At 41.6% G+C, this 22661-nt stretch overlaps 1 protein-coding gene across 2 annotated transcripts; it reads left to right on the forward strand.

The window, feature by feature from the left end:
* The first annotated feature begins 6274 nt into the window (after positions 1–6274).
* HRH4 (histamine receptor H4) lies at positions 6275–20676 on the forward strand. 2 transcript variants are annotated; one of them, XM_012641767.1, is made up of 3 exons: positions 6275–6564; positions 13865–14028; positions 19775–20676. In XM_012641767.1, exons 1-3 carry the CDS (start codon positions 6369–6371, stop codon positions 20585–20587), a joined length of 1173 nt encoding a protein of 390 aa, XP_012497221.1. In that variant the 5' UTR covers positions 6275–6368; the 3' UTR covers positions 20588–20676. The 2 variants fall into 2 exon arrangements, with proteins under 2 accessions (XP_012497221.1, XP_012497222.1); XM_012641768.1 differs by lacking the exon at positions 13865–14028 and having other exon boundaries at positions 6372–6564; positions 19854–20587.
* Positions 20677–22661: the final 1985 nt, after the last annotated feature.

Here is a 22661-nt window from a genome sequence, read left to right on the forward strand (position 1 = left end):
AGAGACTCCAGAGAGCGTTCTGTGTGAACAGGGAAGAAAAAAGGCTGATAAACGCATTGCTGACTTTGTCTGTAGCGTAAGATAAGGTGCAGAAAGTAAACAAGATGACTGCAACCATCATAGATAAGATTATGAAGGGGCACTGAGTGGGTCAGCCCAGAGCGTAATCAGGGATTTGTTTCACCGTGTGCGGTAATCTGCCCTACTTTTTGTAATTTCTTGTGGGAAGAGAAAGCAACCCAGCACTACTTTTTGTAATTTCTTGTGGAAAGAGAAAGCAACCCGGCAGCCCTGGGGATCTTGCCTGGTGGCCTTTGGTTGAGGGGAGCTGCCTTTATGGAAGTCGGCTGCCAGGTAGATAACATTCAGGAAAAGAATAATAAGGAATCATGTGGGGCCAGATTTCATTCTCTCTTACCTTGCGTGAAAGCAGAGTTGGTCCTGTGCAAAGCTCAGATTTTCATTCTACGTACTCTATTTGAATTTATTTAAATTTATTGAACCTTACTCCTTAAGTGCCAAATCTTTTTCTAACTTGTGTTAGAAAAAGTCTTTTTTTTTCTTTTTTTATTATTATATTTTCTCCTTTGTGTGTGTGTTAGAAGGCACCCCCCTTCTCTGTCACACATGATGTCTAATTATTATTTTTTTTGAGACAGAGCTTTACTCTGTCACCCCTGGTAGAGTGCAGTGGCATCATTGTCATCACAGCTCACTGCAACCTCAAACTCTTGGGCTTAAGCAATGTTCCTGCCTCAGCCTCCCGAGTAGTTGGGACTACAGGCATGCGCCACCACACGTGGCTAATTTTTAGCAGAGACAGGGTCTTGCTCTTGCTCAGGCTGGTCTGAGCTCCTGAGCTCAAGGGATCCTCCCTCCTTGGCTTGTAGAGGGGTTTTGCTATGAGCCTGAAGTTAGGCATCCAAATCTAGCAAAACCCAGCCATACCCAAGAATCCTCACAACTATTTGGGGGGGGCGGGGTAGGGGCTGCTATTCAGTTCACAGGCTCTCTCCAATTTCAGTGGAGGTTCCAAGTTCCAAGAGACGATTCAAACTCAAGTATTTGACAGTGGGAAGTATGATCTGAGCTTTTCTCTGAGTTGGTTTCTGTCCTTTGTCAGCCAGTAAATCTAATACCATTATGGCATATTGCCTTGATTCAGCTTCAGTCTCACTGGCTATCAGGATATCATCTACATGCTGTAAAATCATTCCCTTGCCCAAAACTATTTCCCTAAAATCTCTAGCCAGAATTTTTCTGAAGATTGTTGGGGAGTTTTTGAGCCCTTGAGAAAGGACAGTGCAGCAGTACTGGCATTTGCCTTTAGACTTTAAGTTTTCCCATTCAAAAGAAAATAGTTCTTGGGATTTGGGATCAAGAGGGATCCAAAAGTAAGGACCTTTTAAATCTACTGCTGAAAACCAGGCACAATTCTTAGATAAAGTGGTAAGGAGAAGAATATCCCCCATTATTTGGTTTATTGCCTTTAGGTATTGAACAAACCAGTAGGCGTGTCCAACCTCCCTTTCCTTCATGGCAGGGAATTCAGTTTTAAGATTTGTTTGTTTGTATGTTCCCCTTGGCCAAGAGGGGGTCTGTTCTGTTGGGGGTGGTGCCTAGGTAACCTTTCCTCCTTTTTGGCCAAGACTTGCCAGAGTCAGCCTCGATGGCCAAATTTTATTTTGTCCTATCATTGCTGCCCTGGTTCCATCCTGTCCCTTGGTGGGAACCTTATGGCCAAGGGACTTAAAATTAAAAGACTTCTAGCCAATTAACTGTGCTAGGTCCAATAGGAATGAAGGTGGAAAGGAATTTATCAGCTTTTAGAACAGAAGAGTGAAAAACCAAACACCAAAAGCAAGGTTATAAAATTAACTTATCTATAAACATTGAGGCCTGTCTCTGTGGCTCACACCTGTAATCCTTGCACTCTGGAAGGCCAAGGCTGGAGAATTGCTTGAGGCCAGGAGTTCAAGACCAGCCTGAGCAAGAACAAGATTCTGTCTCCATGAAGAATAGAGAAATTAGTCAGGCATGATGGTGTGCGCCTGTAGTCTCAGCTATAGGAGGCTGAGGCAGGAGGATCGCGTAAGCCCAGGAGTTTCAATTGCAGTGACCTAGGCTGACACCTTGGCACTCCAGCTGGGGCGACAGAGTGAGATTCTGTCTCAAAAAAAAAAAAAAAAAACCCCAAATTTGAGCTTATAGAAGAAGTGTGACTCTTTCCCTACCTCCACCAGAACCACATTCCAGAGAAAGTGATAAGCCAGCCTCAAGGAGAAAAAAAAGAAAAACAAGGAAAAACAAAGGAAGCCCCTTCAGAGCTGTTTCCTGCTATCTGTCTGCAACGGTAAACTTTTTCTAAATGAATACTTTATAACCCCCAGTAAAAAGCCCAAGCTTCTTGTCCTCAGGGCTGTCGCTTCTTTCTTTCTTTCATGTGCTGAGCTCTTTCTCCTCTCTCTCTTTCTCACTCTTTCTCTTAAAGTAAAACAAACTTTTTACTTCTTTCTGTCTTAATCTTTGTGTTGAGAATTCTTTCTCATCCTGCACTACAAGTTCCCACCCCAACACTAAGGTACCCCATAAATTTCTTATTATATGTCTATTTGCATAAACTCCATAACTGGGAACAACCATACCCAGGAAACTCTGTTACCAGGTATCTTGATATCCTCTTTGTAATTTTCTTTTAAGTCTATGAGAAGCAGGAAATTCTTTATGGTTGGGATGCCTGGACCATGTGGCCCCAAAAAGCAAAGTCCCTCATTTTGCCAGCTGTTTAGGCTTCTGTGTGTCTGTCCTTGATCTGGAGGGCCTGAACTAATCCCATCCCTTGAAATTGCCCTTATGATCTCACCACTTCCACCCCATGATAGTCCGTGGGACTAGACAGAGGATGTTTTTTAGTTATAGTGTTGGCACATTGGCAATCTATAGTTTTTAAATTCTGGAGATATCAGGTGAATTTTGCTATTGATATTTGTCTTGACTCTGGAAAACAAAGCAAAAAGAATCATTAATATTTTAAATAAAGTCATAAAAATATTTCAGTTATTTCTATGACTTTTTCTTAAAGAAGCAAATCCTGGACCATAGCCGATTATAAATTATTGAACTTAATCTTATATTTCCAGAAATGACTGAGATATTTTATGATTACTACTAAATTTACTTTAAGATTTCAAATTACTGAAAAGAATCTTGAAACCATGACATACAGACACATAATCAGAAGCAGATCTTATAAGATGTTTCATTTGCCAGTTTTCAAATAGTTTCTCTCCCCCACTTTAGATAAATTATTTCTCAATTACTTGTTTCATTGCTCTAAACAATTGTTGCTAGGCAACTCAAATTTGCACTTCCAAAGACATGAAACCAGGTAGAAAATTTACATCTCAAGGCATCAACCCCCCCCAAGGTAAAATTTGTCATGTAAATACGTAAATGTTGAGCCATTGTCCTTTTTAATCCTAAAACTTTTTAGTGATTTAGGTGCCATGAGGGAGGTGCCCTTACAAATGGAGATTTTAAAAGTTTCTTTCACAAAGAACTAACTGTAGACTGATTTAGTTTGATAGGTGTGCTTTTCAATTTACCTTGTTTCTGAATTTGATTACTGGCTTTAAGGGTGAAGCCCCTTAAAGGCACTGGGAGAAGAAAGCCCATAATTTTAGCACCAGTACAGCTGGGAGGCAGAAATACTTAGATTGCAGTTATCATTTCAGGTTATTTTCTGTTAACCATTTTTATAGCCTGTAAACATTAGATATACAACCAACATGATTAATTGTGCCTTCAACAAAGTCACTCAATGTCTAAACAAATTCAATATCTAAACATATTTTCTCAAACAAAATTGGGGGGAAAGAGAAGGAAAAGAATTTTAAAACATAGACCAAGAGACAATCACAAAATGCAGTTTTAATTATTACTTTCAAACTTAAGAAAACCTACCAAGATAATATACATAAGTATTCTAGTAAGACTTGCTATTCTGAGTAATGCAATGTCTTTTTTTTTATTGTAATAGTTTAACCCAATATATCCAAAATATTATTTTTATATTTGATATAAAATTATTAGTGAAGTATTTTTTTTGTACTATATCTTTGAAACTTGCTCTGTATTTTAAGTTTTTAGCACATCTCAATTCAGACGAGCCACATTCCAGGTGTTGACTAGCCCCAGGTGGCCATATTCCTGTTTCTATATTCCATGTAACTGTTTTAATGTCTTTGTTAATTCTAATATCTGTGTCAATTCTGGGTTAGTTTCTGAAAAACAGGAATTGATAGTAGGAGAATATACTTTGCTTTGTGTGAGACGAATTGTTTAAGATTAGAGATTAGAGAAAAATGTGCTCTCTCTGATTCTAACTGATGCTATTTGCTTCTGTGACCGTGCTTGCTTTTAGTTGTTTGTTAAATATAGTTAATCAGAAACAGGAATAAGAGCAGAAATGACTCCATGACAGGCTGAACTTCCTGGAGTAGACCTAAGTTTCGGTTTTCCCGAAACGACGCCGCCCTTTCCCCGAAATGACGCTGACCACAATTGGCGCCGGTGCGAAAATACCGAGACTTGGGGCCACTTTTAAAGGAACCAATCAGGAGCCAACACGATGAGCCACTTTTAAAGGAACCAATGAACTAAGGAGGGGGCGGAAGGTGTGCCCAGCGTGTCGTGTGAAACCTGTGTGTCGTGTGTAAAACAGAAAAAGGTATAAAAGCTTAACCTCTACCCCAAGGAGGGGTCCTAGCCCTTAGAAGAGGCCACTGCGTTGGTGCTCTGGGACTTGGACCCTAGCTCGAGCTAGCCAATAAACTCCTTTGCCATTTGCAGCCTCGGTGACTCTGCCTCTCTGTTCCTGGGGCCGAGGGGAACCAGCTCTAACATTTCAATTGATTGATTTTTCTCCTCATTATGGGTCATATTTGCCTGCTTCTTGGCATGTCCAATAATTTCTAATTGGATTCCAGACACTGAAGTTTTATCTTGTTAGGGACTGAATATTTTTATGTTCAATATTCTTGAGGTGGGTTCAAGGCTGCAATTAAGTTACTTGCAATTAAATTTGACCCTTTTGGGTCTTTCTTTTAAGATTTCCAGGCAGGACCCAAGAAATGCTTAGTATAGGGCTAACTATTCCCAACTTCTGAGGCAAGACCCCTCTGAGTATACTACATAATGCCCCATGAATTATGAGCTTTTCCTGCTTGGCTGATGGGAGCGGTCACTGTATCTAACCCTATTTGAGTACTAGATACTCTTCCTTTGAATCTTTTTGACTGGTTCTTTTTCTTGCCTGAGAACATTTCCTCCACAGTGTTGATCAGTGCTCTGGTGAAGACCTGAGTACTTGAGGTGGAATTCTGTAGGTCTCTGGAGTTCTCTCCATGTAGCCTACAGTTGAGTCCTCTCCGGTACTCCTGACTCTCAGCTCCTCTTCCTCATGCCAGCGAGTCTGTGGGGTTCTGCCTGAATTTCTCCTCCCTGCCCATGTCCTGGAAACTCTCTCAAGATAGGAGGGTGGAGCAACTGAAGGCTCAATCCTTTTCTCAGGGATCATTGTCCTTCATTGCTTAATGTACAGTGTCCAGTTTTGATTGTTTCAGATGGAACAGTGAATTGAGCCCGTTACTCCATCATGAAGTGAAATGAATATTTAACTGGAAGTGAATATTTAACTGGATCTATGTGAGTTTTAAAAAGTGAATCTCGGCTGGGCATGGTGGCTCATGCCTGTAATCCTGGCACTTTGGGAAGCTGACATGGGAGGATCACTTGAGCCCAGGAGTTCGAGACCAGCCTGAGCAACAGCGAGACCCTGTCTCTACAAAAAATAGAAAAATTATCCCAGTGTGGTGGTACACACCTGTACTCCCAGCTACTTGGGAGGCTGAGGCAGGAGTATCTCCTGAGCCCAGGAATTTGAGGTTGCAATGAGCTACGATGATGCCCTGGCACTCTAGCCCAGGCAACAGAGTGAGACCCTGTCTCAAAAAAAAAGAAAAAAAGAGTCTCATCTGAGCCCAATTTATTACCCATATATGAATTATATTTTATAGATATTATATAGTATTGCTCTATTAACAAAAGATGGATAAATCACATTAAAATGTTTAAGACAAAACATTTCACTGTGTTTTGGAAATACATTTTCAGTGTCAGTTAAAGAGAAACTGTTACCACATATTTACTTTATCAAGAATCAGGAAGTACTATGAGATCAGCACTAGATTACAGAAATGTTGTTTTGTGCAGGAGACTATATATTTTAGGAACCTGATTGAAAAACGTACTTGTCAGAATTGTCTGGCTGGATTAATTTGCTATACTGAGCTTTTTCATCGTTTGGCATGATGTCAGATACCAATAGCACAATTAATTTATTACCAAGCACTCATATTGCTTTAGCATTTTTTATGTACTTACTAGCTTTTGCTACAATGCTAGGAAATGCCGTGGTCATTTTAGCTTTTGTGGTGGACAGAAATCTCAGACATCGAAGTAATTATTTTTTTCTTAACTTGGCCATTTCTGACTTCTTTGTGGGTAAGTTATATGTCTTTATTTAAGATAATCTTTTCCATTTATAATTTGTTTCTAAATTTGTTATTTCAGGGGAAATAACAGAGAAACAATAGAGATTGGAGAAAATTAAAAACACAAAGTTTAAGTATTAAAGTGTGGATGGAGCTAGATGGAACTTTAACAGAATGTTATAGTAATACATATGTAAATCAGTGTAGTAGGGGAATTTTCATTCTAAACCAGTTTATTTTCTTTTTACAGAAGAAAAATAAGTCCAGAAGAGCTCTAAAACTGTCTTAGTGCAAAAGTTATTTGTTTCTGTAGCTATTTTCCTTTATTGTTTAGACTTAAGAGTAGAAGTATTCCTCTTTAAATAAACATAGTTTCCACAATGTTAGAATAATAGGAAATATGTTTATATATTTGCTAGTAACCAACACAATCAGAAAATGGGATAGTCAGGTCAATTAAATAGTATGGTTAATGATATTATTTTATGATATGGTGTAGAATATCATAAAATATACCCGACACTAAACTACCTTGCATATTATATGATATCTTAGCATTATATAATTGTAAGAGACCATAGAAATCAAATTAATCTTTCTTTGAAAACATGCACTTTTGTAATTTTTCACTGCCTGATGGTTATCATTTTTAGCAATGCTTATCACAATAAGTAGATTGCAGAAATGTCAGCTGATGATAGGGGAGCTCCTAGTATAATCTAATCTTGCATAGTCAGATTATTTTGTTTATAGCTACATAAAGCTTGCATTTATGTTAAAATGAACCAAACTCATAGAATATTTAGTTCATTGCCTGGGACACAGTGGTTGCTCCACAAATGTTAGTCCTCTTCTCTTTTGATTTCCCTGCAGATATGTGGCCCCCAAACCCAGATCACAAATGTTAGTATAGTATCTATAATGTGTGAATACTGTTAGGTGTGTAGGTACTATTAGGCAATCAGGGGATCTATAGAAGAGTAGGTGAGTCTCTTCCTTCAGTAAGGTCTCAATGTAGTGGAGTGGATACGAGGAGTTCACAAATGACTATAACAGTAAAGAACAATGTGAGACCCTGTGAAGACCTCACACGTGCTACGGGCACTCAGAGGAGGAATAACGTGCATTTAGTTAGTGGACAGTGGCATTTGAAGAGAACTTGGAAGGATGGATGGGGTTTCCGTAGGCAGCAGGGAGGAGAGGAGTATTGCAAGGCATGCTGGTAGAAAATCACTGTGCCTGCCTTCCTAGGGGTGAGCTTGGACCTGGCTGGTGTGCAGATGGGTGTAGGGGAGAAGTAGGGATGAAGCTGAAATTTACATAGTGAAGGCCTTTAAATATCAGCGTGGGTCTGCAGTGGAGTTTATGGAACAGGCTATGTGGAGATTTGAGTATTTTAAAACAGGTGAGTGACTGGATGGAGGGAAGCTTTACCTTGGGGCATCAGAAGAGCTGTAGGATGTGTGGCAGTGGGGGTGTGGGGCAGCAGAGACCACCCTGCAGCAATCTAGGCAGAAGTCAGGCAGTTGGCATTTGGGCTAGGGTGAGAGTAGGCAGGCTGGGCAGGAGGCAGAGCTGCAAAGGGTGGGGTTGGCCAGGAAAAAGAGAAAGAGGAGTTGAAGATTGGGTTTCTGGGATTAAAAAAGTATGGCACTCTTAATAGAAATAAGGCCCATTGGGGGAGGGCAGCTATGGTTCTGATGTTTCATGGAAAGTTCTTCAGGAAACTTCTAGCTAGAGAGATTGATTTAGGAGTTATGGCATAGAAATTACAGGCTCATAGATAAAGGCAGCTAACCAATAGAGAAATATTTTAAAAATGCATCAATCTCCCCATTTCCCTCCTCAAATTTGATCCCTCCACATAACCAACCTTCACTGCTTGGTGTAGATCCTTCCACATCATTCTCTATGCTCGCATAAACATGCACAGATACACAAGTATATTTATGCAAACATAGAGAATATTCTGCTATAAATACACTTACCTCTTCCTCCTTCACAGAATCGTGCAACTTTTAGATGGCAATCAGCACTTAAAATAGAGGATGTGTTTTGACTAACCCAAAGGCAGCCAGGCCCTGACTGCCCTGTGGTAGGAAGGATGGGGTGAAACAGCTGAGAGCCTGGGGCCCAAAGCTCTTGAACAAAGATGGTTCCAGATAAGAACGTCCTCATGTCAGGCCCAAGGACAGACAGCACCATGGTAGCCCCACCATCAAGGGCTTGAGCACCACAACCTGGAGATGTGGCTCATCTTTGAGAAACAGCCCTGCAGATGTAGTTATTCAGCAGTCCTGGTGGTCTCCCTCCATCAGCAGGTGGGTGGGGAGGGAATTCTGATGATTTTTTTACTCCTGATGAGAGGAGTTGGGTGCAGGTCAGAGTCTCCATTAATCTGTCGGGATCATGGATCACATTTCCCCTGCCCGCTGCCAGCTTCGTCCAGAGGTGTGCTTATTTAACACAATATGGACCATGACACGAGAATTAAGACATGGCCAGGAGTGATGGCTCATGCGTGTAATCCTAGCAACCTGGGCGGCCAACGCAGGAGGATCACTTGGGGTCAGGAGTTCAAGATCAGCCTGAGCAAGAGTGAAACCCTGTCTCTACTGAAAATAGAAAAGTTAGCTGGGTATAGTGGTGTGTGCCTGCAGTCCCAGCTCCTCAGGAGAGTGAGGTAGGAGGATAGCTTCAGCCTAGGAGTTTGAGGTTGCTGTGAGCTAGGCCGATGCCACCGCACTCTAGTCCAGGTGATAGAGTGAGACTCCGTCTCAAAAAAAAAAAAGAATTAAGACAGTCCCTGTGAACTTTTTGTAGTAAGAGTTGAGTTTTCTGCCAACAGTGTTCTTTCTCCTTCGTTAGCCTTTCAGTTCTGAGCCTGGAGGAAAGCACAGAGGGAGTGGTCAGGCAGGGGAGAACCCGTGAGAGGTTTTATGAGGCCGCAAACCTGCGATTCTTAATGTTCAAGGGTCATGAGACCCAGAGCTCCGGAGCCGTGTGATGATGGCAGGGCACATTGGAGCCTCACACACACTCGAAATTGGGGGCTTTCTGGCTGAACGCGTTCTGCTCACCAGTGTGAGAACCGGCCTCCCGTCGAGAATCTAATTTTGTGGCAGCTGAGTACCTCACTTCCCAGGCTGAATTTACTGTCTCGAAAACAAAGATTTATTGAGGAAAAATTCAAGTACTAGCTATACAGGCTGATAAATAAATAGATCTCATCTCTACACTGTTCAGGAAAAAATATGCTATCTATATGTACATCGATATCTATACTATTGATATCATGTGACCAGTGTTTTCATCTATGGGTGTTTTGGTTTACATGACCATGTGATAGATGCCAGGACAGGATCTTCAGGGGCAAGAGATGGCTGCTGCCAATAGAGTCTGAACCAAATTTTCAGGATGGCAACGATTATTTTTCATACCTTCATGCCCCAGTTCGAGACTCTTCTCTTGCCCTCCGTGTTGGTCTGCTCTGGCTACCATAAAAAATACCATTGCCTGGGTGACTTAAACAACAGACATTTATTTTTTCACAGTTCTAGAGGTGGGGATGTCCCAGATCAAGGTTCTGGCACATTTGGTTCCTGCTGAGGACTCTCTTTCTGGCTTGCAGACGGCTGCCTTCTTGTTATATTCTCACATGGCATTTCTCTGAGGACGCACAAACACCCAGTCCACAACACCCTCTGGGCACTCACCGTCACCCACACACCCCTCTGGTGGCCCAAAGGATTAACAGGGTCTTTTATCTCCCCCACCTTCTGATTATCATTTTCTCATGGAAGGTGTCACTTCTTAGCTGGCTTAGAAAGAAGGGGCAATACCCGATGGGTGGAAAATTTTAAAGCAAAATGGCTTCCCCATCCTCATCTATTCATTCATGCAACCATTGTTTATTTCGAAGCAGGAGCCTTCTGAGGTACTGGGGACACGGGAATGAAAATACAGATGAGAATCCCTGCCCTCATGGTGCTTCTACTTCTATTGGGAGCAGGGGAGGGGGAAGACAATAAACAATTAAAATAAGCCAATAAGATTATATAGCATTTTAGGGGGTGATAATTACTACTGAGAAAAATATACCAGGGATGAGGAAGAGGGAGTGTGCAGGGGGCAGGGTTGCAGTTTTAAACCTTGGAGCTAGGGCTCGCTGAGAAAGACCCATTGGAGCAAACAGAAGGAGCTCTGGGGGAAGAGCATTTCACGCCAAGGAACAGCAAGTGCAAAGGACCCGAGGCCAGAGGGGCCGGAGTTGGGGGAGTGGGGCCTGGAGGAGGGTAGGAGAGCGGGGAGGTGGAGGCAGGCTGGGGGCTCACAGGGCGTTTCTTCTCATCCTATTTCTCTTTCCTTCTTTCCTCCCTCATTACTTTCACCCCCTTCTTCTTTTTTCCTTTATCACCTTCTTTTCATGTAGTTTATTTGTTTTCTCTCACTTTTTTATTCCTTAATCAGACATGCCAAGAGATTATTGCTCTTTTCAAGGAATTGGCTCTTAGTTTTACTTATCAAGCCCATTTGATCCAGAAACACAATTTCAGGATAGAAGCTGTAGAAACACTAAGGGGTGGGTATATCAGAGAAATAGTTCAGATTCACTTTTTTGAAACTCCTTCGGAATGAGCCACAAACATCTTTGTCACTCAGCAAGACAGAGGAGTGAGTGTGAAGCGTACGGAAATGTCACATAGAACACAGGGTGACAGCAAGACAAGGGAGTAGACTGGAGCCTGTTTTAAGCTAACCGCTATTTCAAGCAGCTCCTGGGGTTTCGGACGCACCCTTCCTCTTCGCATAATCCAGAAAACGTGAGACAAAGAGTATCTAACTCCCACCCCTCGCTTTAACCTTTGAGTCAGTGGTGTCTGTGAGGCAAATGATGATTGGTGTCTCACTCTTCTTTCTCATTCTGTGGAAAAAGTGAGTGCAGGTGTGGAAAATATTCGTGTTGGGAACACTGGAAGCCACACCGTGGGCTAAAATATGTTAAATGTCTCTGTTTTTGAGATACCTTGATTTACTTTGGGGAACCTGTTGATCTAGTTTATACCACAGGTGCGCACATGCACACACACACACACACATACACACGCGCACCCTTGATGAGATGAAAGGCACCATAAGAAAGCTTATTTATCTTTAAAAATACAATTGAAACATAAATCAAACAGGTTATTTGAACTACATATAAGAACTGACCACACGACTCTTCGTCTCTATGGTGTCTCATCTCTCATCTTTGTGGTAAACCCAGCAACAGGATGCTAAGTTCCACATCCCCTCTCACTGGTTCTGAAACCAGGCCATATGATCTCGTTTTTGGAGAATGCAGGCCTTCCTTCTTCCTTTCCTTTTCCTTACTTGTATCTTTACTATTATTCCTAATGATAGGCTAATTTGGTTCTCATACAAAACATGGGAATTCCTGCAAGTACTTGATAAAATATGAAAATACCCAACGAAATAAGATTTCAATGGAGTTTCCACTTAATAGATCATATTCTCAGCAAGTAGTGACACCTGTCTTAGATGTCAATGCAATTAAAAACCCCTAAAAGCTAAAGGGAAAAGAGCCTGGGTTAGTTGTTTTTCACAGGTAAGCAGTTTCTGTGCTGGGCTGAATCACTGTGGTAGAGCTTATCTCTTTCCTCATTCAGTGAAGAGTCTTAGTCAAAGTCAGAGGTTCTGAAATCACATTGCCTGGTTTCTTTTTTTTTGTCTGAGACCGAATCTCGCTTTGTTGCCCAGGCTAGAGTGAGTGCCGTGGCGTCAGCCTCGCTCACAGCAACATCAAACTCCTGGGCTCAAGCGATCCTCCTGCCTCAGCCTCCCGAGTAGCTGGGACTACAGGCATGCGCCGCCATGCCTGGCTAATTTTTTCTACATATTTTTAGTTGTCCAGCTAATTTCTTTCTGTTTTTTTAGTAGAGACGGGGTCTTGCTCTTGCTCAGGCTGGTCTTGAACTCCTGACTTCGAGCCATCCTCCCGCCTTGGCCTCCCAGAGTGCTAGGATTACAGGCGTGAGCCACCGCACCTGGCTACATTGCGTGGTTTCAAGTTCAGTTTTCACTGACTAGCTGAGTGGACCTTGGTCTAATTATGTTTCCATTTTGAGCTTTGGGTTCTTTAACTGTTAACTCAGCGGGGTCCCTACCGCACAAAGTTTCTGTGAAGATTAAAGCAGATGGCATCTGTAATGCACACAGCACGATGTCTGGCATACGGTAATCATACAATACCTATTAGCTGTTATTAATTTAAGTTAAATGTGCATGTCATTGGCCAACTCTAGATGTCGTAGGAAATCCAAACATTGATTTGTGACATGGTCCTGATCCTCAGGAGAGACAAATTAAGAAGATGACTATGATAGAAAGTAGAATGTAATTCATCCACTACAGAGAGAGACAAGCAAAGTGCCTGGAGAGTGCGGAGGACAGAGGGGTCACTTCAGCAGAGAATGTTCCAAGAAGGAGGACGTGGAGGAAGTCATTTTTTGACCTTAGTGAAGAAGGAGAAGGAAGTGAATAGACTTTTCAGTAGAAGACAGGAAGACATTCTACGAAGAATAATGCAGGCTGTGTGAAAGAGTTGTGAAAATGTGGGAAGTGTTTGGGGGAATGGTGGTCCATCCTGCTTGGATTGGACCATGAAGAACCTAAAGATAACTTGTGCTGCGTATGGCTGGAAATACAGGTCAGGATCTGTATTGAATTTGGAAAGTCATAAGGAGCCATTGAAGGTACAGCTGTCCCTTGGTACCCATGGGGCATTGGTTCCAGGACCCCCCTTCAATAGCAAAATCTGCAGAAACTCAAGTCCCTGATATAAAATGACATAGTATTTGCATGTAACTTATGCGCATCCTCCTGCAGACTTCAAATCATCTCTAGATTACTTATAATACTTAATATAATGCAAATCTGCATAAATAGTTGTTATACTGTATTGTTTAGGAAATAATGGCATGAAGAAAGTCTGTACATGTTCAATACAGTTATTTCCTTCCAAATAGTTTCAATCTGTAGTTGGTTTGAGTCCACAGATGCAGAACACCTGGATATGGAGGGCCGACTGCACACTGTTCAGAACAGATATTATAAAATGCAATTTAAAGAGCGTGTAGGAAATTAGTCTGAGCTTCTTGATAAAATATTATTAATTTCTAAATTATAATCAAACCATTTTTAGTGAACTCAGATGTATCATTATGTTGTGTACCCATTAGAATCTGCCGCTCTGTATTCATTGATGTGTGCTTTTTTTTTTTACCGTTATGTTTTCCCCCGTGCAGGTATGATCTCCATCCCTTTGTACATCCCTCACAAGCTGCTTAAATGGGAATTCGGAAGTGAAATCTGTACATTTTGGCTCATTACTGACTATCTTCTGTGTACGGCATCTGTGTATAACATTGTCCTCATCAGCTATGATCGGTACCAGTCAGTCTCGAATGCCGTAAGTCAAAACATTAATTCATCTTCCTTACAAGATTATATAAATGTGTATTTTGGGTCCCCAAGCAAAAACATTTTTAAATCTAATTTTTTAATGTAATTGACAAAACTTAGAGGAGCCCTATCCTTTCGTTATCTGGCACAAAGCTCTCATTGGCACTTAGTTTGTGTGATTTGGGTAAGTCACCCCCTGTGTGCCACTAAAATGGGACAGTGGCAAAGAAAACCAAGGCAAGTTGTCAGAAGTGGTATATTGAATCTACAGTAGATTGCATATACATGAGGTTCACAATAGGTTTATCAGTTCCACTCCATAGACATATTGAGACCTGAATATTTTTTTCAGAATGGAACTTGATGGGCAAGTGGAAAGAATTGCAGAGTTTTGAATGTGCTGACAAAACCAGTTCTGAATGGCAAAAGGGCAAGACAGTATACAGGGAAGTGGTAGGTTGTACGGTGGGCCCGTTAGAAAGATCAAGTCCTAATGCCATTTTAGAACCCATGCCAACAAAATCTGAACTTATTCACGATTTGATATAGTCTCACCACTGTTAGTGATAATTCTTATGTAAACTAAATTTCTCAGCAACAGAACAAAGAAGAAAATAAAGTTGCTGTCAGGAAGGGGGGCGGGCACAGAATTATGGGACAGTGATCTGAAATCTTTGAGGCCTGGATGGGAAATCTCTTTCACTCCTGAGTCTCAGGAACCCAAATCTTTGGGGGGTGACTGTGTGACAGGCAGTTTGCTGAGTTCTGGGACATGGAAGTGAATAAGCAGAGTCTCTATTTCGAGGAGTATAATAATCTATGCGGAGGCAGATCCAGAAACAGATGGATTCAGTGCAGTGGACTAAGTGCTGTACTGGTGGCATTAAGAGGACAGTGACAGCTCTGGCCTGGGAGGATTGTGCGGCCCGGAGGCCAACGGGATTGGGAGGGTGTATTGGATAAGGCAAAGTTAAACTGCTATAACAAAGAGACTCCAAAATGCTGAGCTCAAACAAGATATAAGCTTATTTTTCTCTCACAGAACAGTCTAGGAAAGGTGGGAGGTGTTGCTCCAGGAAGGAACTTACCCAGGGACCCTGCTATCAAGGTAGCTCTGCACCCTCCAGGGCAGGAACTGGCAAACTTTTACCAGAGAGTAAAAATTATTGGCTTGTAGGACCTAATGTGTTCTGTTGCCACTGTTCAAATCTACCATTGTAACACAAAGACAGCCATAGGTGATATGTAAAAAAATGTACTTGGCTGTGTTCCAATAAAACTTCATTAACCCAAACAAGTAGTGATCCACATTTGTCCCATGGGCAGTAGTTTGCTGGCTCCTGTTCCAGCCATTATCCTTCACTGCATGGTCAAGATGAGGTTCTTGTCACAACAGGTTCTAGACAGGAAGGGGAAAGGGCAGAAGTCCAGAGCAAGGGATTTTCTTTTAACCAAGTAGTGCAGAATCATACAATCATTTCCACTCACATTTTATTGCTGAAGCTTAGTCACATGGTCCCATACCCCTGCCAGGGAAGCTGGGAAACGTGGTGTCATATGAGCCACTATATGGCCAGGAAGAAGAAGGAGAGAACAGATGTGATGGGACAGCAAGCTGTCTCTGCCACTTGGCATTGGGTACTTCTTTGACACCGGGGTCCACTGCAGTTTATATTGGTCAAACTAGGGAGAGAGTGCAGATCAGTTTGAGTTAGCAATTCAGATGCCTATAATCTCATATTTTTCAAACTGCAAGTCTTGAGCCATTTTTGAATCATGTAATCAATTCATGGGTTGTGGCCAGTTGCTTTTTTTTAAATGAAAAAATACGGGATGGAACAGAGTAGAACAGAATAAAAAAATTAGAGTAGAAAATATCTGAGTACCTTGAACATAATAAAAGTAAGTATTGTTTTATGAATACTTCTGTGTGTGTACTTGGTTATGATATAAAATAAATTTCTTACTTTAGGTCACAGTCAAATGTTTGTAAAGAGTGTTCTAATTCAGAATCTTTTCCATTTCTACTTTAAACATTTCCTTTCTTTCTGGGTTAACATAAGTCCCCACTGGATGTTCCTAGGACTTCCTTCATGGATGTCCAAGCTTTTGAGTCTATCCTCAGGTTTGTGGACAGAAAAGGGACAGCTTGCCTAGTTAGAAAAAGTGTTTAAAGGTTTGGTAAGACATGGTGGCTCATGACTGTAATCTTAGCACTTTGGGAAACTGAGGTGGGAGGATTGCTTGAGGCCAGGAGTTTAAGACCAGCCGGGACAACATATCATGACTGCATTTCTACAAAAAAGTAGGAAAAATTAGGTGGGCATAGTGGTATGTACCTATCGTCCCAGCTACTCTGGAGGCCGAGGTGGGAGGATCACTTGAGACCATAAGTTCAAGACCAGACTGAGCAAGAGCGAGGCCCCATCTCTACAAAAAAATAGAAAAATTAGCCATACACTGTTGTGTGCACATGTAGTCCCAGCTACTTGGGAGGTTGAGGCAGGAGGATCACTTGAGCCCAAGAGTTTGGGGCTGAGGGAGCTATGATCTTTGCCACTGCACTCCAGCCTGGGTGACAGAGGGAGACCCTGTCTCTAAAAGAAAAAAAAGTGCTTAGAAGTTCCAGAGAGATAAGGAATGTGAGGAATGATGGTGCCCAGAAGAAAAGTGGATTTTTTTTTTTTTTTTTAAATCCTGGTCTTGTCCTGAGGAATTCTGGCAACGTAGGTGGTGAACTTGGTGAGGAATGGGTCAGCTAGATCCTGGTCCTGACTACACAGCACAGAGTTGATATGTAGCAGGGCTTCCACAAACGAATGTCTGAATGCTGGCAGGGTAACTCAGGCAGCACCGGCACCTCTGTTGGCTAATAGTTCAAACACAGCCATGAAACCAGAAGGAGGCCTTCGAAGACCCCTGGGAGCTCAGAGTAAGTGAGAGTAGGGAAGGTGAACTCTTACTGCAGCTGAAAGTAGAGAAGACAGTGTGGCAGAGGCTGGGCCTGGGAAGTGGAAATCGGACAATGATTTGGAAAAGAAAAGCTCAATGCAGATGGCAGGACACAATTACAGTGCTCAGAGAAGTCTTCCGGAAGGGCAGATTCCATGTGGCTGGATAAAGAGTTGGGTGGGAAAGCGAACAGCAGGGCTAGATGACAGCTGGAGGAATGGGAATTAAAATGTACACAGAATTAAGATAGAGAAGAATATTTCTTCACCTGCAGATGGAGGAAGAAACATGACAGTAGAATCAAGACTGCAATGGGAGGACTGGCTGGGGTATTGTGTTGGTTTTCTAGGGCTGCCATGACAAAGGCCACACATGGGGTGGCTTAAAACAACAGGAATTTATTCTCTCACGGTTCTGGAGACTAGAAGTTTAAAATCGAGGTGTTGATAGGACCATCCTCTCTTGGAAAGCTCTAGGACAAGCCTGTCCCCTGCCTTTCTTTAAGCTTCTGGTGTTGCCAGCAATCCTTGGCGTTCCTTGGCTTGCAGATGCGTCACTCCCCCCTCCGCCTCCGTCATCACATGGTGTTTTCCCATGTGTCTCCATCTTCTGTTTTCTCTTCTTATAAGGACACCAGTCATATTGGATTATTATTACCTCATCTTAACTTGATTATACCTCCAAACACCATATTTCCAAATCAGGTCATATTCACAGCCACTGGGGGGTTAGGACGTCAGCTTATCTTTTTGAGGGGGCACAATTCAAACCCACAACAGCCACTTACAATGGTCCTGTGATCCCATTTCACTGTTCACACAGAAAGTTCCAGTGGGCTGCTTGGCCTCCAAGAAAAAACTTGACTGACAGAATGTTGGGATATTTTATTGGGGTGGGGGAAAAGGTAGGCTAAGAGTTGATACACTGAATAATGACCATATTCTGTGGTGGGCAGGAACTAGGCTATGGGATTGCAGAGAGGCTACTCCAACCAGCCTGGATCTGGATTTAAGCAATGCTTGAACTGTCTATCAAATATGCTCCCCAGAGATGAAGAGATCAACATTCTCTTTGCAAACCCGTTGGATGTCCATTATCTCAACTGACCTTATGCATAATGGAAGAGAGATTACTTTCCAGCATATTGTATTATATCATTACAAAGGCTGAACAGAGCAATTAAAAAACTAAATGCAGTTTTATGACCATCTGGGTATTGTTACCATCTTTATAATCATTAGATTTAGTGCAAGAGATGTATTAATTAGTGGCACAGGAAGCAGAAGGTAAAAAAGTATATCCTATATGACAGCTTGTGGTCAGTTCCATATACATTTTAGCTTAGCCTCAGAAATACCAGTAATTTGAGTAAAAAAACAAAAAAAACCACTTACCTACAGTTTTAAAAAATAACTTGGATTTTTTTTTTTAAATTATTAACTATCTTCCTTTTACCTCCAGCCAATTGGTGAGCCCTTCTCAGCATGTACAATCCATCAAAGACAGACAGGGCTGGGCAATATTGCACCCCTTTAAGAAAATGAGAAACCATAGTAGGATGAGACTTAAAAACTCACAGAGAAAATGGTACAAGAGAGAGTGAAAAGGGAAGCATGTTCCAATTTCATGGGTAGATCATTTCCTTTCCTGCGAGTGAGGAAATCAGAGAAACATGGAACATTTGAGCTGGAAGGAACCTTACTGATCTAAATGAGGGTCTGAAAGGTTGTCTGTTTCAGGTCCCCTTAAAAAATTTTTGGTTCATACGTTTATCCCTCATAAAGGGTAGTTGGCCATAGGTGTCTTTAGATTTAGAAGATATTCTTAAAAATTTCAGGACTGACACAAAAATTGCAGATCCTGTGATCTGAGGGCTATCCTCACTCGTAGAATCTCATTTTCCCTTATAGGAGCCTGTCCTTGTGACCAAGTGGAGCTAGAAGATTCTTCACCCTTAAAAAAGCCAATGACATTAGCCACCGTCTCTCAAAGTGGTTGATCATCACAGCTTTGGCGTTGTATTTGTCAGGTGGTAATGTTCGCACCAAGAAGCCATTTGGTAATGCTCAATGACGATGTAGTGCTTCTCTGCAGCAGGTTTAAACATCTTTCTGTTTGTGCTTGATCTTCTTGGGAGTGATGTAAGAGTTCTTCTTTCTCTTCTTGATACCACCTTGAAGTCTCAGCATAAATTGCAGAACAGATTCTTTCTGAACATTGGAGTCAAATAAGGCGATGGCTGCCATTCTTTTGACTGCCATCACAGTGAGAAACGCATTTTACACTGATTCAGTACATGGGTTTCTCTCTATGTATATCTGCATTCCCAAAGATAGACTGCTTTGTTTGATGAAACATCATCAAACAATACCGATCCTTGCTATGTGTGATGCATTCCGACATTGACTATTCTATTTCAATTAAAAAAAACGCTGGTCCAGCCTGCAGATTGAGAAATACTGTGATAAGATGCACCCAATGTCAGTTGTTTGACATTCAGATTAGTATCAATTAGGAAAAATTGCTTTCTTATTTTATATATTGGTCTTGACATTTTTTATAATGTCAGAAGTTTAACCTTAAGGGTTATAGTCTTCCCCTTGAAAACTGTTAAGTAAGTCTGTGTCTTGGCCCAGGCTCCACTGAAATTGAACCCTTTGTCCCGGTCCACACCATGACACCCAGGTTAGTTAATGTCCCCAACTCTTGCACATCCCTAGAACTTCTGAGGGCTTATGGGATGCTTTATGCAATCAACGTATGTTCATTATATTGAAAATAACTTATTTGGTCTCTTTTAGGTGTCTTACAGAGCTCAACACACTGGGATCTTAAAGATTGTCATTCAGATGGTGGCTGTGTGGGTGCTGGCCTTCTTAGCCAATGGGCCAATGATTCTAATTTCTGAGTCTTGGAAGGATGGGGGTAAAGAGTGTGAGCCTGGATTTTTTTCACATTGGTACATCCTTGCCGTCACTTCATTCTTGGAATTCCTGGTCCCGGCCATCTTAGTCACTTATTTCAACCTGAGTATTTACTGGACCCTGTGGAAGCGTGGTAATCTCAGTAGGTTCCAAAGCCATTCTAGAATCACCTCTGCCTCCTCCAGCCACTATGGACACTCATTCAGATGTGGACTATTTTCGAGGACGTCTCTTCCTGCACCGAAGGAAGCAGGTGCATCCCTTCATTCAGAGGGACAGAGGAGAAAGAGCAGTTTCTTGCTTTCCTTAAGAACCCAGAAGAATAGCAATGTAATTGCTTCCAAAATGAGTTCCCTCTCCCAGTCAGATTCTGTAGCTTCTCACCAACGGGAACATCTTGAACTGCTCAGAGCCAAGAAATTAGCCAAGTCACTGGCCATTCTCCTAATTGTTTTTGCCATTTGCTGGGCTCCCTATTCTCTGTTCACAATTGTTCTTTCAACTTACCCTCTAGGGAAGCGTCCGAAATCACATTGGTATGAAATTACGTTCTGGCTTCAGTGGTTCAATTCCTTTGTCAATCCTTTTTTGTACCCATTGTGTCACAAGCATTTTCAGAAGGCTTTCATGAAAATATTTTGTATGAAAAAGCAACCCACACCATCACACAATCGGTCATTATCTTCTTAAAGATAGTTTTCTCACTTCTGTAAATTTTAGTTTTGATCTCGCCTAAATGAATTAGATCTGGCTTTCGTCTTGCCCTTTCCACTCTACCACAAAGTCCATAAACTGTAATACTTGAAAATTAAAAAAAAAAACCCATAGCAGCCTGGGAGGCCAAGGCAGGTGGATCGCTCAAGGTCAGGAGTTTGAGACCAGCCTGAGTAAGAGCGAGACCCCGTCTCTACTAAAAAAGAGAGAGAAGTGATCTGGACAACTAAAAATATATATATATAGAAAAAATTAGCCGGGCATGGTGGCACATGCCTGTAGTCCCAGCTACTTGGGAGGCTGAGGCAGGAGGATCGCTTGAGCCCAGGAGTTTGAGGTTGCTGTGAGCTAGGCTGACGCCGCGGCACTCTAGCCAGGGCAAGAGAGCCAGACTCTGTCTCGAAAAAAAAAAAAAAACCCAACATACCTGAACCTGGACGTCAAATTATTCCAGTGAATAATAACAGTATAATTATGAATTGATAATAATATCTTTGTAAACTCATAGCCACGAAAGGATTACATTTTTCTTAGTCATCACCTCTTCCTTACTTTTTAGATCTTGATATAACATTGATTGCAAAAGTCCAGGGTTTTTGTTTTCTTTCTATGTTCAGTGTTTGCTACTGTGTAGCAAAGTGTATTTCCCTTTTTTATTTTATAGAAATAGAAACTTATCCAGTTTGAAAATTATTGCCTAAAGTATACAGTAGAGAAAAGAGCATTGGGCAACTCTGCTGTGTTGAGGGGACAGGTGAGTTGGAGTTTGAGTGGGCAAAGGCAGGGAGTGGGAATGTGTGGTGTGTATTTTGGAGGCCCCGGCGACCATAGGGTTAGAGGACAAGGGACAGGCGGTGGTCAGCAGTGGCTGACAGTATGGCTGGTCCCATTCCTTCCTGTCCCCTTCTTCCAACTTCCACATCAGCTAAAACTTCTCTTTGTGTGAAAATATGGGAGAAAGAGGAAGGCTAAGAGATGCTGAAAGGACTATTTGGATAATGTCAATAATTATTAATAAAACATTTTTGTGTTTAATGTCTTTAACTCATTCGCCCAGTATTTTACATTGCAGTGTGCAGAGTCATTCCTTTATTTTGTATTTAATATAGGTCATGCTTTGCTGATGATTCACATTTTATTAATTTGATGATGTTTTGTCCTTTTAAAACATTTTTAACTATTCCCCCCCTTTTTTTTTTTTTTGAGACAGAGTCTCACTGTGTTGCCCGGGCTAGAGTGCCGTGGTGTCATCCTAGCTCACAGCAACCTCAAACTCCTGGGCTCAAGTGATCCTTCTGCCTCAGCCTCCCGAGTAGCTGGGACTACAGGCATGTGCCACCATGCCCGGCTAATTTTTTCTATATATTTTTAGTTGTCCAATTAATTTCTTTCTATTTTTAGTAGAGACGGGGTCTCGCTCTTTCTCAGGCTGGTTTCGAACTCCTGAGCTCAAACAATCCACCGGCCTTGGCCTCCCAGAGAGCTAGGATTACAGGCGTGAGCCACCGTGCCCGGCCTATTCCTGCTTTTTGAGTGTTCTCTGCCTTTGTCATAAAACTTCATTTTTCTCATAGTTAATTTCATCTCTCCTATAAGGTTTTATCAGTGTTTCTTTTATAACATCTCAGGGTTCTTACACAGTGTAGTCATTTTTTTATTTCTTAGAAACTTTTAAAACTTTTGATTGATTTCAAACACTAAAATACAAAAGTCTTTTAAGTATGTGAGTGCTTAGAAATGTACACAATTTTATAAACACTTATGCCTTACATTAAAGTTCAATATAAGAGACACATGTTTAATATTTAATAGTAGTTTGAAGAATTCAAGAAATAAACTCTCCTATATGCACACATTTTTGTAAAGTTTCTACTTATCAGCTGTTGGTTTTAACATTTATAAGTTTGTATTGTGGATTTCATGTGATCACTGGAGGCTTGAATGTTCATTGAATGTAGTGGTCCCATGAAAACTTTTCCCAGTTGACCCTTGGAGGAAGCATGCCTAAGTATTTACCTGTACTTTCTAAAGTATGTATAAAATATAGTCT

The sequence above is a fragment of the Propithecus coquereli genome, unplaced genomic scaffold (assembly GCF_000956105.1).
Source record: "Propithecus coquereli isolate 6110/MARCELLA unplaced genomic scaffold, Pcoq_1.0 Scaffold17, whole genome shotgun sequence".
Taxonomy (NCBI): domain Eukaryota; kingdom Metazoa; phylum Chordata; class Mammalia; order Primates; family Indriidae; genus Propithecus; species Propithecus coquereli.